This window comes from Sciurus carolinensis, chromosome 1 (assembly GCF_902686445.1).
Source record: "Sciurus carolinensis chromosome 1, mSciCar1.2, whole genome shotgun sequence".
Classification (NCBI taxonomy): Eukaryota; Metazoa; Chordata; class Mammalia; order Rodentia; family Sciuridae; genus Sciurus; species Sciurus carolinensis.
Genome location: NC_062213.1, coordinates 180,544,821 through 180,563,173, shown reverse-complemented (window position 1 = coordinate 180,563,173; position 18,353 = coordinate 180,544,821). Strand labels below are relative to the sequence as shown.

The 18,353-nt window shown below is 37.9% G+C and overlaps 1 protein-coding gene across 1 annotated transcript; it reads right to left on the bottom strand.

The window, feature by feature from the left end:
• Positions 1–623: 623 nt before the first annotated feature.
• Positions 624–18,259, bottom strand: Rragc (Ras related GTP binding C). The gene is made up of 7 exons (XM_047518569.1): positions 17,926–18,259; positions 16,178–16,381; positions 15,032–15,231; positions 11,873–11,987; positions 10,174–10,316; positions 6,374–6,522; positions 624–2,140 (listed from the first exon to the last, which is right to left on the bottom strand). Exons 1-7 carry the CDS (start codon positions 18,160–18,162, stop codon positions 1,989–1,991), a joined length of 1,200 nt encoding a protein of 399 aa, XP_047374525.1. The 5' UTR covers positions 18,163–18,259; the 3' UTR covers positions 624–1,988.
• Between the last annotated feature and the right edge of the window lie 94 nt (positions 18,260–18,353).

Sequence of the window (18,353 nt, the reverse complement as noted above, 5' to 3'; positions counted from 1 at the left end):
AAAGGTTTTTGCAAACTTTTTGATTTCCATTTCAGCTTTAAAACTTAATTAATCCAAATATGAAAGTAAAAGTTCTTTTAACCTCTATCTCCCTCCTGTTAATAAACTAATGTATACTTTTCTCTCATCTGTTTACCCATGTTAAGCTCTAGGTTTATGTAGATAAACAATGACCTAAAAGATGCTTAAGGGTCAACAATGAGTATCTCTGGAACTGGGGGGGGGGGGGGGGGGGCTGGAATTGGTACCATCTTCCTAACAGTATTCTACTTCACTCATCTCGTGATTCCTTAGTTTGAATACAATGCATCATTCATGCTGGGCCCTGGACATTCCCCACAAGTAACGTTTGCTGATGTCAAATACCCAACCAGAACACATTTCACCTGGGCCTACACCAACTCCCCTAAAGCAGAAGTGGGTTAGGGAAGATGTCTGCACACAAGGTCATGGAATTCCCACATCAAGACAGAACTCTAAGTCCTGAAAACAGAAGAAACATTAACCATATAAGGCAGCCAAAGAAATGAAAATGAATAATGGGTGAGAAGAGGACAGAGCGGACAACCCAAGGTTCCATTAACCCAACCTCTCATACCTTAGGCAAGTATGAAAACTGATTTTGGAGTAAATACATTTATTGATACCCATTTTATATATAGTTCAATGAAATCTATAAATATAAAAGCATTTTTCTTCTGGATATCACCATGGTCCATGTAAATACTCAACAGTCAGAATTACCTGCAGGAAGCACTCCAAGTCACACTGTTAGGTTTACAGACCTGAATATATATATTTCATTAAACAGTGGCACTTAAGTACTCAAGTGGTCCAGTGGCTTTGGGACATATGACTACTGGGCATGTGAAGTAAAAATAATGTGTAAATTTAAATCAATAGAAAGGTATCAACCACTGACAAAAAGAAACAATTACAAATTAATATCCTAGGTGAAGAAAGTACCACAGTTGACACTTGGTGTCAGAATACTGGAGACAAGGTATGTTAAACAACACATGTGGCACGGCATGCTCTCTCTGACTCCCAGTGGAGTTCACCCAGTGCCTTAGAGTCATTCGTGATCAACAAACATCAATTCTTAAAGAATCTAGATAGCTTAGAATAAAAGGTATGGGGAGGCTGATATCAAGATTAAAGAAAAAGTGGATTAAATATTTCAGTGACATAATGAGTTTCTCCCCTAGAAGGGAACTGTGGGGAAAAAAGTATTTAAACTCCCTTTGTTACATTGAGCATGATCATTTATCAAACACAGGAGAAAAAACTTATCCATCTGGTACTCAAAACACAGGTGTAAAAATTTTCTTCTGCTTCAAAGTTTTTTTCCTCAATACTTCCCAGGAAATGGGTGCAGCCACTGTCGAGCCTTGCTCTCCACCTGATGCAGCACAAAATTTTCTCTCATTTCTTCAGTAACAATCCTAGGAATGTCTTGCTGCAGTCAGACGATGCGTCCTTGAGTTAGCAAGCGAGTGCATTTCAAAGGTCTTAGAGGTGCAATGTCCAAAACTGAGATCGGAGAGGCAGTGTTAGAACTTAAGCAAAGCAGGGTTTTAGAGACTACTCAAACAAAAGCCTAAAGGAAGCATATAAAAATTCAGTTTTTCTATTATTCTCAGCTGGAACTGATGGCAACATTCCCTGGTATGATGGATAAATGGTGTGATCTCCAGGTCCAAAATATCCCAACTATTTAAAGTAGGACCCAAAAGAGGAGAAAGACACACTTGAGTTCTGTGGTGTCTAGAATTCTTTTTTGCCATGTTTTAAAAAAGAAATAGTAGCTTCAGTTGTATACCGCTGGTTGAAGGGGTTTTCATCCAAATGAGAAACTCTACCCCTCGTCTCTAGTGGGACAGGCACCAGATTCCCACAAAGCAGCAGCTCCCATGTCCTGCAGCGCGTGGCATCTGACCCTGGACTGAAGAGTAAGCTGGCATCGAGCCCCAGTGCTGGAATTCAGACTAGATGGCATTTCGCGGCGTGCCATTGTGTGCCAATGCTTTCAGGCTAGGAGCACTGGTCTGGTGACTACAGCTCCTATGAGAAGTCACACCCACCTCAAAAACCTCATGAATAGCTTTTCGGAAACAGTGGAAGTTGTAGTCTATTAAACCTGCAAGAGAAAAAAGACTTCTTGAATGTCAAGTGTGAAATTATCCACTATGAAACATGTATGACAGAAAAAAAAATGATGTATATTAAAAAACACACACACCAACTGGGGACACATGATAAATAAAGTACAGGTCCAAAATGATAACAATGGTTACTTCTAGGGCCTAGGAGTAGACATGAGAGCAAGTAATCTAGCAATTAAGGAAGGCAAACTTGCTGGAAAAAAATTTTTATAATGAAATCTAAAAGTAAAATACGTTTTGAATTACCTAGCTTTTCCTTTTCACAAGTCTTTCGTGCAGCCAATGAAGGGCTTAAGGAAACTTCAAATGTGAAAAAATGGTATGCAGGAAAATTGCTCAATGGATTTCTGGAGTCTGGGAAGGGCCCAAGGTCCATCAGGCAGAGCTCCAGGCAGCCTGCACCCCCCTCTGCAGGCAGGGCAGCTTCCTCTATAACCTGTTTCAGGAACTGGGCTTTCACATAGGAGTTTAGTTGAACAAAGGCTTCTATTTTGTGTCTGACGACTAACCATTTTTCCCTTCTTCCCTTAGAAGAACTCTTCTTCTAAGCCCTCTGTTGTTGAGCTAAAACATCACATTTCCCAGTCTTCTTTGCAATCAGATATGGCTACATAACCAATTCTGGTCACTGAGATAAATGAAGTGTGTGGGACTCTTGTGAACTCTCCTTAAAACAAGGACAATGTATTATTCCTCTATCCTTGCTGTTCCTTCTTAATGTATGGAATACGGATAAGATGGCTAGACTATAAAGCAACCTTGAGAAGAGAAGAAAGACCTAAGAACGGCAGAGCAGGTAAAGAAGCACGTAGGGGGTCATCAGGAACTGTCTTAACTGTATAAGACAGTCTACCTTCAAACTTCTTTAAATGTGAAAGGGACACAAACTTCCATCTTGTGTATCTGGGTTCCATCTGTTATCTGGATTTGCAGCTACACCTAACCCTGACCCATAAACACTGCTTGAAATTCTTAACCCTCCAAGCCAGAGAGCAACCTCTCAATTTTAAGAACCAACTGGTCATCATATGTATTCACTGTCACAAAATTCTCTTGTGAACACAACAAACATGCAATTTGACCATCACCATGGTCAAATTAACATCTTCAGCATCAAAGTTTCAACTCATATTCATGAAAAGTAAAATATTAAAATACACTGTATAAAACCTTTTAATAGTTTATATTTGACTTGATGAAAATCATTAAACACTCACTGAACAGCGTCAAAAGCAGCAGAAGATATGGCCCATGTCTTCAAGGAATGCTAGTTGAGGCATAAAGCCAACACACAAGAAACAGGACAAATCAATTTGATGTCAACTGACTACAAATGTGAAAGAACCCAAGGAAGGCAGAGCTAAAGTGCAGGGCAATGTAGTCAATGAAAGTTTTAGGGCTGAGGCAGAACTTTGGGCAAACTGGAGAGATTTAATTACACAGGAAAGGGGAGAAAAATTAGAAGAAAATTACAGGGAGTTGGCAATGAGAACACAATACAAGTGGAAGATAGGATAGAAACCGGGCTGACTGGAGAGAGGGGCATCAGGGAACTCTTGGCAGAAAGTGCTGAGAATCAGGTCTGAATGAGTGGATTAGAGCCAAATCACTCTTAATTTTTTGTGTTTATTAATGCTAACACTGTTGTTTTTTAAAGTGCACTACCTTCTGAAATCTATGTAGACAAAATTATTTAATATCAGGGATTTGCTTCAAAATAATCCAGTGGTAAAAGAGATATACATATGAAATAAGATGAGCTGATTTTGATAACTGATGAATGTGGGTGATAAGTTTTTGTAAAAGTCTTATTATACTATTTTCTTTACTTCTGTATGTTTGATAGTTTCTACAACAAGAGTGAAAATAATAATCAAATGGGAGAGGGGAACATACAGAGGAAACTGGACTGAATACATCTGCATGAATGCTGAAAAGGGGAGCTGAGTGTAGAAAGATGTGTTGTGCTTCTGTACTTTTGTGCACACCTGAAAATTTCCACAAGTTAAGAAAAAAAAAATTAAGAGTAGAATGGGTAAAAATAAAGACTAAGAATCAGTATAAAAAATAACAAAGAAGGGGCAGGAGGGGCAGGGAATACAGTTAGTGGTAGAGTGCTTGCCCAGCTAGCATATACAAGGCCCTGGGTTCAATACTCGGCACCACAAAACAAAAAATAATAAAACTTTAAAAATTAAGGTATATGAACTAGAAAGTTACCAAAGAAACCTGAACAGCCATGAAAAGACACTTGCCCTTTCAGTAATTAAGTAATGGTGAGAACCAAACGAGATACCATTTCATATCTACCAGATTGAAAATAATTAAAACAGCCTGACAATATCAAACGTTATCAAGGATAAGAAGTGATGAGAACTCCCACATGGTACTGCCAGCGATGAAAATGTCTAAGTCATCTGGAGAGCAATTTGGTAATGTCTAGAAAGTTGAAAATGGATTTGCTCCCCAAATACCCTCCTAAATACATACTGTAGAGAAATTCTCCACATGTAAAAAAGGGAAACCTGTTCATAAGCATTTGTCACAAAACTACTCATAATTTTTAAAATAATCCAAGTGTCCAACAAGAAAATGTGTTGTCTATTCAACCTGTAGAGTGCTAGATGGCAGTGAAAATGAACTAGTGCTATGTGTTGTCAGTATCTGGATAAATTTCAAAAACAAACTTGAATGTGGAGAAACAGGCAAGTTTCAGAAAGCAACTTATATTTAGAAATCATTTATATAAAGATACACAATATATTGTTTTGGGATCAATATGAAGTAAAAGACTAAATCATGAATAGGAAAAATAAAATGCACATGCACATAGCATAAAGGAACCTCAATTGAAAGAAATACACAAGACTTCAACTGTGTGTCACATTTGTCTTAAGCTCAAAAGTGAATACTCATTTTTGCTTTATCAAAAATTTCATGTATATCCGAAATATTTCTTTAAGAGCTCAGGCAAAAGAGTGGGATTTTGTTGCAGAAAATGATACAGAGCTACTGTAGATCCTTGAGTACTTAACATGACAAAGCATTTTCTGGCTGGTGGTACAGCTCTATGATAGAACACCTACTTAGCAAACTTAGTGCATGAGGTCCTGGGTTTGATTCCTAGTATCAAAAAAAAAAAAGTAAAAACTAGTCTACCTTTAGATAAAACATGACATGCATGAGACCCTCATAATACATGTCAAATACTTATTATCCAGTAGAAGGTCACTATAGCACCACAGGCCTGGAGGGATGAGGACCATACAAATTGGTGAAAATTCAGTGCAAACAACATAGAAAAATGGAAAAAAGGAGAACATGAAATTCTCTCTGTGAACCAAGCTGCAAGGGCCCCTTCAGCAAAACACCACATGATGACCTGACTACAAGATATCTAGGGTTAGATTTATGAAAAATGACCTGATGACAGAAGGAGGGCAGCCAAAAGAATCATGAAACACAGGGTAAAATAATCATCAATGGCCAAGAAACCCATCAAATATTCAAGTGATGATATCTTACTAATAGTTCCAAACACAGGATTGGAACATGAGCCTAAGAAGAGTTGGAGATGTGAAACTGAATCAGCAACATACAGAAGATCAACCAATGCCATGGACTAGATGAGCTCATCCGGAGATGAGTGAAGCAGCAAGCAGAAAATTTTGAAGAACACAGAATTGAGAAAAGCAGGCAGAGGAAACAGAAGAGGCAGTCAGAGAATACATACACACACACACTCACACAAAATGACCTAAAGCATTAAGCTTATTAGGGAGAAGAAAGTTCCAAAAGAGCAACTGATAGGGTCACATCATTCAGAAGGTTGAAGAGGCTACAGAATGAGAAAATGCCACTGAAAGCAGCAAGAAGGTAACCTGTTTAATCTCCAAGGAATAGTTTCGTAGACTGTTCTGATGGAAGTAAATTGAGGGAAGCTGAACAGATAAAGTATCCAAAGTAAGAGAGGCTGGAATAAAACACCTGACTTGTAAGATCAGAGGAAGGAAAGCGAGTATGGGTTATGTATAGCAGGGAAGCAACAAGAGTAGTTTGAGCTGATTACACACACACACACACACACACACACACACATATTGTTTAAGATAACCAGTTTTCTAATACTCAATACATTTTCTCTTATTTTCAAGAACCTAAAAAATTATGACATATAACATAAAAACAGCTTTTTAAAATGTCATTACCTTTTCGTTCAAAGCTCTCTTCCCTAAGAATGCAGACCAGTGCCAAAAATTTAGTCACCTCCTTTAAATAAAGGACCGTTGTATTATTCAGCTTGATAATTGCCATAGATTCTTTGTCATAAGCACTTCCACTTCCATCTTCTTTTAACCTATTTTAAAAGAAAGTACTACTCATTACAGTTTTCCAGCTTATTTTATCACAATTAATTTGTACAATGACAAGTCTACCCATCCGGGTTCCTGAATGTTTTGATAAAGAATAAGAGTGGTTTAAATATATTGGAACAGAGCTGTCATTTAGGTATAGAGTTCTCAAACATGGAGCCTCAGGGATTCCTATCAACAACAGCAACAAAAAGCTCGATATATATCCACACTATTACAAATAATCAGGTATTTATTTGAGGAAAAAGTGAAGATACAGGTAGATCTTCTTAACCAGGGAATGACAACACCTCCACCTCTGTGCTCCAGGGGCTACTTACCTGCTCAGATTGTACACTGCAGGTACACCTAAGAGGTCTCCTCTCCTGACTTCCCTCAGGCCATAGGGCCCCTGTGGGACCTGCCACCACCTCAGCAAACTTCTTCAAGAAACATTCTACATGCCAGGACAATCACATCTTTTCTCAGAAAGCCCTTTTTTTTTTTTTTTTTTTTTTTTTTTGCTTCTCACAAAAACAAGAAAATAAGAACAGTTCCAGCTAAAGACCAGGAGGAATTATATTGAAAGTGACAATTTTTAGAGATGGGTTCTGTCAGTATTTTGATGTACTTGCTTAGTTGAAATCTAAAGGTTGTCTAGCAATTGCTAGGAATTAAGAGTTTTCAAAATTGCCTTTTTAAAAAGAACTATTTTTCCTCAAAAAAAAAAAAAAAAAAAACTGAAGGAAAGGTACTAAAAAGAAAATGTTAATAGTTGTCACTGAGAGAACACTGATTTTTTTTTTTTTCCTGTTTTGGAGACGAGATCTCACTATGTTGCCCATGTTCATTTCAAACCTGTGATTCTAAGTAATCCTCCTGCCTCAGCTTTCCGGGAGCTGGGGCTACATGTATCTTCACGTTTTTCATGAATGAGGCCTTCTTTTTTTAATCTCTTCTGAACCTTACAACTTACCTTCTTATCTGTTAATTTGATCTTCATAACACCCAGAGAACAAGAATTACTATATCTATATTTAATCACATCAAGTCTGTTCTGGAACAAGTCAAAATAAGCTAAACAAATATAAGTAAGAAGACTGTGCCCATTTTAAAGATGTAGAAACTGAAGTTCATTAAAAGTAAAGTGACCTCTTGGCAATGGCAGGATTCAAACTTAAAGAGTTTTTAACTCAATTCCATGTGATTTCCAGTATCTTTCCTAGCTAGTATAAAGAAAGTTGCTTTGGGAAGGCAGACCAATGAGGAAGTTAAGTGTCCTTTGTAAGAACATAAAAGAAATCTACTTCCTTCTGATGGAAAAGAGGAAGTTATAAAATCTATGTGTTCTCAGCTTATAGTTAAGACACTGAGTAGATCCTTCTCTGTGCTGCATGGAAAATGAGAACAGGAGCAAACTCTGACAACAGGCTCTGACACAGACAACCCTGACAATGACTCCTTAAACCATATGTACCCACAGCCAGCAGCTGAAAGAAGCTACAAATTTTCTCATGTTGAGCCAGTATACAATCTTGAATTTAATACTACTATGAAAAGAAAGGCACATTCTGGATTTGGGATGTAGCTCAGTAATGGAGCATTTGCCTATGATATGGAGGCCCCGAGTTCAATTCCTAGCATGGCAAAAAAAAAGAGGCATATTCTACTCAAAGTCTGGGGATTATTCAGATTTGACTTTGGTAATTAATAAAATTAAGAATAAAAACATGCTAATGACCTTAGACGAAGTTTGCTTTAAAAGAGTGTTTAAAGCACAGTATTTACTTTCTATGTTTTTCTATTTTGATAGTTTTTAAGACCTTTAGGTAAATATAATTACCTGAAGCTTAGTCAGAATTTACCAAAGCGAAAGCTGAAAGGTCATAGCCATGAGGAACAAAACAAAAGCAGCATACCCAAAGGGCTACAAATGAAAGGGGAGGGAAAAGGAACCTGATTAGTACTCAACCATGAAGTGAGAAGTTTGCAGAAGATATCAAGAAATAAAATGCATGTCTGTCAACAACAGACACTTTCCCTTTGTGACCAGCAGTGTTCCATGCATGCATTCACAACTTCCCCTATTCAGAGGATGCATGAAATACAGCAGGCTTTAAATCTTCCCTCATATTAATCTGTACTGACATCATCTATAAAGAAGGTTCTAAAATATGAAAACTGCTATTAGTAAAAAGTGATTAAATATAAAAACTAAAAGAAATATGGTCTATTAAATGTGCTATGGCATGCTGATACTTGCAAAATGAGACCTACAGGGGCTAAAAGTTACTTCGATTTTTAAGCTAGCATTGCCAGAATTATATGTAGTCTCCCTTCAAAAACTAAATCAAAAGTCAAGTAAGAAACAAATTAACTACAATAAAGCACATCAACTTGCATACACGGATCATGTTGAGAACAGCTGAGATAATGAACTTTTTTCTTCTAATTTACAGTTACATTATAATGTCTGTACTTCATTATGTACCTTATAAAAATAAATTTTAAAACTAAATTTGATTTTTAAATTGCAAAATAATTGGTTTATGAAATTTTGATTTGTTTGTCTTAAAGAAACACCAACCATCCTACTCATCCATTTTTAAAATTAGGAGTGGGGAACATATAACTTTACTGAGAAATATAACAGAAAACATAGCTCATTTTTGTTATAGAAATAAAACAAAGGAGAACATGTACTCACAAAAGTGAAAAAGGAATAAGAAATGGAAACAGTAATAGGTCAAGAATGGATAAGACAGGGTTGGAGGTGTATGTAGTTCACATAAGGTCTTGAGTTCTAACCTCAGCACTGGAAAAAAAAAAAAAGACAAATGCATTCTCCTATCCAGAGGTAGCTAGAGAAAAACACTGACAAATTAGACAGACCAAAATGAAGGATGTAATCAGAGCTGAAGCAGATGAGACACAGGTATTAGAAGATAAAGAGCAGTTGAAATCATCTTGGGAATTCAGATGTTAATATAATTAAGGGATCAGTGCTATCAGAGGATATATAGAATGTTACTGGTTTTTGAAACACCAATAATTCCCCCAAATTTTCATTCTTCCTGATACCTATTCAATAAAATCACTGTTTGCTATCTTTCATAAATTTCTATATGTAGTTTTGTGAATTTACATATGGGAAAAGCTCATATCCTAGAGATTTATTTTGAAAATTCAGATGTGTAGGTTAAATTTTTATATGCATAAGGCCTTCTAACATCCAAAATTCTGATTACCTTATTTCCTTGTGCTAAGATTAAGAATCTATCATTTCAGAAAGCCTGAGGTTAAATTAGGACCAGCACTCTGTCATTCAGAAATTTAAATAAATTAAGTTTTTTGATCCAGCTAAAGTTCCAGTAGTGATAAAACAGTGCAAATTCCTCAAATGATGGCAGAAGAAACTTTCAGAGATAAGTAAGTCAGCACTCATCAAGTTTTCCAACTGCTCTTTGCTATACTCTCTGAAAGAGAAAGATCCAGCAGCCTGCTTTAAGAGAAGTTTTGCTCCAAGGTGAAGCATTACCATTAAAACAAACCCATTTCATACAGTACTTGCCAGAGGCCTCAGAAATTCCCTCAACAAATAGAGTTGTTAGTTTTTCACCTGTCTGAGGTCTTGCAGAATTATGTATATAACTTACCCATATATACAAGACACATCAATTACAACATCAATCATGTCACAGCAAAGTTCATAAGACTGCATATCCACTGGGGAACTGTCTGTTGCAATGTAGATTTTGCTGACAACATCAAAGAGAAAAGCTTTTTCAATACCTGAATTCTTGGAAAAACAAAATTGGGGAAGTGTTCAGTTTCTTTCAAGAATCACAATTTGCAACTGAACAAAGACCTTAAATTATTAAATAACACACAAGGTCATTTCTAATTCTAACCTAATATCAAAACACAAATAGTACTTTTTGACAAACACTTCTATTATCAAAGAATAAAAGTTGAATTATATCTCTGCTTTGATTTACTGACACAATTATATGCATCGAATGTTTTTCTTATTCTTCTTTATGTAAATAAATTATTTTCTAAGAGATCACCAAAAAATTTAACAAAAAAATTCTCTAAAAGTCAAGCTATGCTACATTTTCAATAATACTTTCTTATTATTATAATCCACCTCTGATTTGAAATGATCTTGCCACCAGAAAGTCCTTATGCGGGCAATCAGTAAAACACAAAAGAATTACAGTTTGATGTGAACATCTAACATAACCCAAAAGCCCAAGAGGCCACCATACACTGAATCCTTTCAAAATAAGGTTTGGAAAATATAAGAGCTAAATGTTAAATTTATTAGGATAGGGGGAGCAATCCTTTTTTTAAAGCTGAATCCTCAAAATAAGAATACAAAAAATGAAGCTAAAATTATAGTTGGCAAGCAGAGACAGTAGTGCATGCCTGTAATCCCAGTGACTGGGGAGGCTGAGGCAGGAGCATTTCAAGTTCAAAGTCAACCTCAGCAACTTATCAAGGTCCTAAGCAACTCAGTGAGACCCTGTCTCTAAATAAAATATAAAAAAGGGTTGGGGATGTGGCTCAGTGGTAAAGTGTCCCTGGGTTCAATTCAATTCCCAGTACCAAAAAAAAAAAAAAAAAAAAAAAAAGAAGATTACAGTGGGCAAGAAAATTTCTTAATATGACCTCCTCCAATGAGGTAGAGAATAAAATTAAACTGAGTCACATTCCCAAGATCCAGTCTTTTCCAGTTATCACTCTTCCTTCAGGAAACAAGTATCACAAAGATATTTTTCAGAAAGTATGAAGAGGGGCTGGGATCATGGCTCAGTGGTAGATCACTTGCCCTGCAAGTGTGAGGCACTGGGTTCAATTCTCAGCATCACATAAAATGAGTAAAATAAAATTGTATTGTGTTCATCTACAAATAAAGAAAATAAAATTTTTAATTAAAAATAAAGAATGTATGAAGAGCCAGGCACAGTGTACTTGCCTCTAATCCAGCAACATGGAGGCTGAGGCAGGACGATTGCAAGTTCAAGGCCAGCCTCAGCAACTTAGTAAGGCCCTGTCTCAAAATAAAAAATAAAAAGCTGGGGACATGGCTCAGGGTACAGTGTCCCTAGGATCAGTCCCCAGTACCAAAAAAAAAAAAAAAAAGGCAATAGTTAATATTAAAGACAAAATGGGGAAGAAACTAAGAATTCAGAAAATACACCTCAACCCATATTTCTGCTCTTATTTTATATGTTAAGTGTGTCAGTAGTCTTTAAGCTAATTCTAGTTTCAATTTTTAGAGAATCTGAAAACAAATATATTTAACAAAAATGGAATCAGAAACTAAGGAAAATTAAATAGCTCACTTACTGATATAAAGATATTTAATAGGTTTTCCAAGGTCGGCAGTTGTGGAATGAGTTTCTGCACCACCTTACTAAAGGCTTCAAATATTGAGTGGTCATAGATACTAGTCAAATAAAAGCTGAAAAAAACAACATGATTATGATTAATTTGGAAAAATATCTTAAAATTTAGTGACAACTTTCATAGTAAAGTTTTAAGTTTCTAAGCATTTGATTTCAATAAGTTGTGTACTATCCAATAAATACCAATAAACCTGTCTACCATCCCCATCATTTCAGATGACAAATGCAGTCTCACCCCTGGGCTGTGGCTATTGCTCCCTTTACTGCATTTACAGAAGGCAACTGAGGAAGCAACCAGGAAGACTTTTCAGATGCAGAAACTTGAATGTTCACCTAAGTCTTTGCAACCTGATTCTTAAAGCTTGGCCTCCTAAGCACATAACTGAAAGCCCAAGATTCAAATCCAAGAGAAAACTAGAAGAGATATGTGACATTTATTAAATAACAATCAAGTTTCTAATACAAAAACAAAAAGTTCTTTCTTTCTTGACCAGCCTACCGAAAACAATAATCCTGTATCTGATGCTTTCTATCCCTTTGCCTTAATTTATCTTCCAAGCATTAGTAAGTACTTAAAATTATACATTATTTATTTATAGGCATTTTTGAGCTGTGTCATTTGTCAGAACGTAAGCTCCATGAGAAGAAAGACAATCTTCCTCATAGCTACAAGCCCACTAACTGAACAATATTCAGCAAATACAATTGGTGCTTGGAATTTAGGTAAATAGCACAGTAAGGAGGATGGAAACTGGGGTCATGTAGACAACAGAACAGGGATCTGCAGGCCTAAAGGGATGTAAAGTAGTAACATACTACACAAATTTAGCAAAACATCTAATTGAGAAAGGCCTTTAACAATGTAAACACTCTGGGCGATTCTACTTGCTTTTTCACACAGAAGTATACTCTTCATTATATAATTGCATCCACATATTGCAGAGTCATTTTAAAGACAAAAAGAGTAAGAAGAAAAGAATTCAGGAAATAACACCTCAAAAGTCATATTTTATGCTCTTATCCTTTACTTTGACTCATGTTAAGTGTGTCAGTAGTTTTTTGGCTAATTCAAATCTTTTTTTTTTTTTTTTTAAAGAATCTGAAAACACAAATATATTTAACAAAAACAGAATCAGAAATATAAAATGTGGAAAATTATACAGGTTTAATAATAGTTTACCACTTTATAAATAATGTAAAGCTACTTCCAAGAAGCTGATGTAAGAATCTAAGCCCATGTAAGGGACTAGACTCTAGATAGGAGAGCACTGGAGCACCAGAGCAAGTCAAGTCAAATGATCTCACAGACTAGAGGAAGAAAGGAATATTTTAGGGTTTCCTCTCAGTAAAAAAGGTTAGCAAATAAGAGGGCTCTCTTTGAGGTGAATGGGAACAGGAGAACCTGCAAGACGTAGGACATTTTAGTTAAGCTAAACAGCTAGAAACTGGAAATCAAACAGAGCCTCATCCATAGATCTGCTAGTACTAAATAATAGCTTGATGTGGGCTGAGGATGTAGTGCAGTGGTAGAATATTTGCCTAACATGCAAGAGACCCTGGGTTCAATCCCCAGCACCACAAAAATAAACAAACAAATTAATAATAAAAACTTGATGCAAAATTCTAGTTAGGTTAACAAGGCCTAGGGCCCTACTGGATACTAGGGAAAGGGACAGTGTTATCATGGGGTGGGATGCCATTAAAAGGGACAAAGACATGGAGTAAAGACAATCAGAAAGATCCCCAGGAGCACCTGAGAAGATAGGACAAGAATGGCTTAAAATTCAGGTAAAAATTATTAATAGTGGATTTCTAAAAACTAAGGTTGAGGGATTTTTTTTACAGGAAACAGTTTTACTTTCTCTTACAAACACTGCTGAATTTTATATATTTTTTTAATTTTTTTTTTAGTTGTCAATGGACCTTTTAAATTTTATTTATTTATATGTGGTGCTGAGTACCGAACCCAGTGCCTCGCACATGCCAGGCAAATGCTCTACCACTGAGCCACAACTCTAGCCCGAATTTTATATTTTTTAAGCATGAATAGCCTATAAAATGTTTTAAAATTTTAATCCAGGCAAACTAGAGGTCAATGACACTTTTCCACATGGGTTGCTAGGGGAGTAACTGAAAGATCTTGGACTCTGGGGCCCAGGGAATATTATGGGTAGCAGGAGGGTTGGCTTGAGTCTATGAGGAAATCACCGTAACAGACCTGGGATAGGGAAATTACTACACTTGTGCCTCTCCTCTGCTCCCCCTTTAAGCTGTTTCTATCATTAAGAGAACATTTTCTTGGTATTTTTAAATGTTCATTTCTACCTTATCACAAAAAATAAGATGTACAAAAATATTCCTTATATACTTATAGAATGCAAACACAAAATCATCAATCCTAAATAGTAGGTGTTCTATAACAGTAGTTTTTTTTTTTTTTAACAGTAGTTTCTTAATTATGAATCAGCAGTCCTTCAAACTATTTTACAGCAACAGTATGCAAACTTACAGAATAAATTCACCTAACCCAAACTTTAGAGTTTCATAAAAGTATAAAGTGTTTTAAAAACTAAGATGTATTAGAGTCAGTCCAGACTTTAAAGCATACCCCATTTATAAAAGACTCTTCCATCCCCGGCGCCTAAGAGGGGGAAAAAAAAAAATTATAAAAGACTCTTCCTACTTCGAAATATACTATGGAAACTCAGGCTAGACTTCGACAACAAATGTGATAAGAGATTCCATTCCCTGCCTGAGGCAACTGGAGGTTGGGGTGGAGATTGAAGAAACCAGGAGTGGGGAAATCCCTAAGCTGAGTCTCTTGAGATGAATTTGCAAAAGAACCAATGAAAACACTTCACATGAATTCAATCACCAGGAAAATGTAAAGAGTAACTTCTCAATAACATCAGGTTCCCAGGATAGCTTGGAATTCAACAAAGAAGAGGCCAAAAGAATTTCAGAACTGGAAATGGGCACACCAGTAACAGAAAGCTATGATGCTTATAATGACAGAGATGGGAATACATCTACAGGGCTCTCATATCAAACACACATGTTGTTTTTTCAGGGCTCTCATATCAAACACACATATTGTTACCTAAGATGGAGTTTTTCTAGCCCAGCATCTGCAAGGTCATCATTGGCCCTCTGATGAATGTCCCTCTGTGTTTCTATTTTGTGATCATCAGACAGACCATCAACTTTGTGAATAAAAACCTCAAAATTCATGTCTGGGTTAACTTTGTAGGCTTTAGAAACAGTAATGTGAAGTCTTGTTAAAGCCTCCATGTAGTCATCCTGTAAGTCAGAACAAAATATTTTTTTAAAAAGAATCTTACAAAAGGCAAGTAATGAGTTAAGAAAGCCTCACACCACCTCTTTCCCCAACACAGAAAATATATAACCCTAATTATTCATAAATATCCAAACATTCAAATATACTTCAATTTCTTAAGATAAAAAAATCAATTCCCAAATTAATGCCTGTAATTCTTAATGCTGAAAATATAAAGGAAAAGGGAAATGGACAATTCTTCCCAATAGTTTTTTAAAGTAATCCCAGCTCTGCCATTTATTAGGTGTGTGACTTTAAGCAAATTGCTCAAACTCTGTGATCTCAGTTTACTTATCTGTAAAACTGGATTTACAACACCAACCTCACAATGTTGTGAATATTAGATTAGATCATGATGTGAAAGCACCCATTATAGGGTCTATCACACAGAACTTGTTCCTAACTAATATTTAAGATTATGACAAGTAAGCTTCTTAAGAATAGGGACATGTCCCATTCATCTGACTGACTGCCACACAGTAGGCCCTCAATAAATGCTTGTTGAACTAAATTCGATTTGGACAATTAAGGAAACTAATCAATCTAATACATACTGACTCAGTTCTCATAGTCCATCTTATATTACGGGCACTGATAGGATCTTTTTGATGAGTTATAGCACTACTATAATAGCTAATAATAATGTGTAGCAAAATTTATTAGAAAGCCAATGTTAACTGCTCATTAACTAGAACTCGGGATGTAAACCATATCTCCTAACCATCTGATTCTTTCAAACTGCAATGACATGCCTGGTCCCAAAGCACCTCTGCAACTGCATCTCATACGGTTATGGAATCTACTGGCAAAGAAATGAACTACAAACAAATAAAAAAGATAAACAACTTTCTGTTGTTTCTACATCTTTGCCACCAGGGAAGAGAAGTAAACATCATTATTTCTAACTACCTGTGCATCAATGACATATATTAATGCTCCTGTTCCCCTGAAGATCATCTCGTAGTCAAAGGTTGGGTCAAAAAAGTCCATTTGCCCAGGAAAATCCCAAATCTGGAAATTCACGAAGGAGCTATTGGAAATGTCGTCTTTATAAATCTTGTTGGTACTCTCCAAAAAGAGGGTCTCATTGGGCGACATCTTATGAAATACCACCTGTTAAGAGAAAGAAGACAATTTTATGGCTGTTCAACTTAAGAATTTAAATTTAAAACTCCATCCTGGATTAACATTTTAAAAAATTGATTTTGTGGTAAAAAAATAAGGTAAAAATAAATGTTAATAAATGCATTGGTACTCACTATCCTTTTAATTATGACTAAAGAAAACACCAAACCAATTTCCATTCCATCTACTTTGAAGCTGAAACTTTTTTTGCTATTTTCTCTGCACCATACTCAGTACTAGCAGTAGCACTCTACTGTGCCTACACTGTTGTAGGGGTCTATCGGGGGTTGTTTTTTGCTTTTGTTTGTTTTTATAGGAATTTAAACTTGCCAAAATCTACTTTATGATTATGAAAGTTTTATAGCTAAAATTTAAGAAGTTTTGTTCATTCAAAAATTACTCCAATGCCTACCCCAGAGGTTGAGTAATAATAAAAATGAAACAGAGGAGATCCTACCCTCACAGAGTTTGCAATCTTGTGGAAGAAATAAAACGGGGAGTAATTATACAGAAAATGTCCAAAAAAGGGAGGGGGGGGGTTGTGGGAGGTGACAAGTTATAGGCAGGTCCCATAAGAAAAGAAATGGAAATGCAATTAAGAATCACGATATTCACAATTTATACAAAGTAAGTAAAACACAATAATAAAGCAAATTCAGAAGGCTACTAAAAACATCACATCTACGAAATATCACACAGACATTTGTTTCGGATAGACCTTTGTAACAGAGCGGAAATGGGGAAAGACTAGGTGTGCCTAATTAGAAGTTCACTTTGTGTGTACCGTGGATGGAAGAAGTCAACTCTGCCTCTATGTCCCCCTTTATCAAACATTATCAGTCCTCCATTCACTCTTGACAGACCCAAAGTGAAAACAAATGGACTGATGTCTACCCGCAAAACATTTTCAAAGTATCCAAAAAGTTTTTCTAACTACACACCTGCAGGGGGAATACCACCAGTAACTACACTCACCAGGTCACAGGTTCTAAAGTAGGTGCAGTGGTAGCACCCAATTCCCAAAAATGTTACAGCCAAGACTCCTGCAGACTAGTAACAAAGTATTTAACTGCCCGATGCCTTAGTCACAACTCTTTCTGACGCTGCTCCCTGGGGCTCGGCTGGGAATCCCTGCACACTCGGGTCACCAGAAGTGAGACGCGGCAGGAGAGGGAATCCCACAAGTTCTCCAACTGAGAGCTGGAGAGTACGCCGCGGCTTCGTCAATGCCACAGGGGCTGTGTCCCTGGGGCGGAGGTCTAGGGCGGTGCCACCCGGCACCTGCCTCTCTCCAGTTTCGCCTTCGGCGACCCACTCGACCTCAGCTGACTTGGGCGTGGACGCAGAGGTCGGGGTCCCGCCGCGCCTCCGGCTCCGCGCTCGCTCGCAGGGAGTGCGAGAGAAAGTGCGCTGGGACCGAGCGCTAGGCCAGCGCGGCCGCCGCCCTCCTCCGGGCCTCCACGCCGGCGGCCACCTGAGCCCCTGGAGGGGCGCGGAGGTAGGGCGGGAGGACCCGGCGCGGTCCCACTCACCTTCTGGATGGAGGACTTGCCGCTGCGCCGCAGCCCCATGAGCAGAATCCTGGGCTTGGAGCTGTCAGCGCCCCCGGGGCCACAGCCGCCGCCGGCCCCCGCCCCAACCCCGCCGCCCGCCGCCGCCGCCTCCTCTTCCTCCTCCTCCACGCCGTAGCCGAAGTCCTTTGGGAACGAATCCGCCGCGCCGTAACTACCGGCGAGGGGCGTCTCCTCCGCCCCGTACTGCAGGGACATGGTGCTGGACCGCCGCCGCCCGCGCCCTGACAGGCCAGGCCAGGCCAGGCCGCCGCCTCCCCAGGCCGCCGCCGCCGCCGCCGCCGCCGCTGCCGCCGCCCCCGCCCCCGGCTGCCGCCGCTGTCCGGCCCACCCCCCAGAGCCCGGCTCTCATAGGCCCCGATCCGGGGTCCAACACCTCATTGGCTGCC

Excerpts from the sequence above, each read along its gene's own strand:
- Rragc (XM_047518569.1), bottom strand. The coding sequence starts at position 18,162 with ATGTCCCTGCAGTACGGGGCGGAGGAGACGCCCCTCGCCGGTAGTTAC. Across the intron at positions 15,232-16,177 it reads TATATGTCATTGATGCACAG|GATGACTACATGGAGGCTTT; the intron begins GTAGTTAGAAAT and ends TCTGACTTACAG. Across the intron at positions 6,523-10,173 it reads GATGTGTCTTGTATATATGG|GTTAAAAGAAGATGGAAGTG; the intron begins GTAAGTTATATA and ends CTTTTAAAATAG.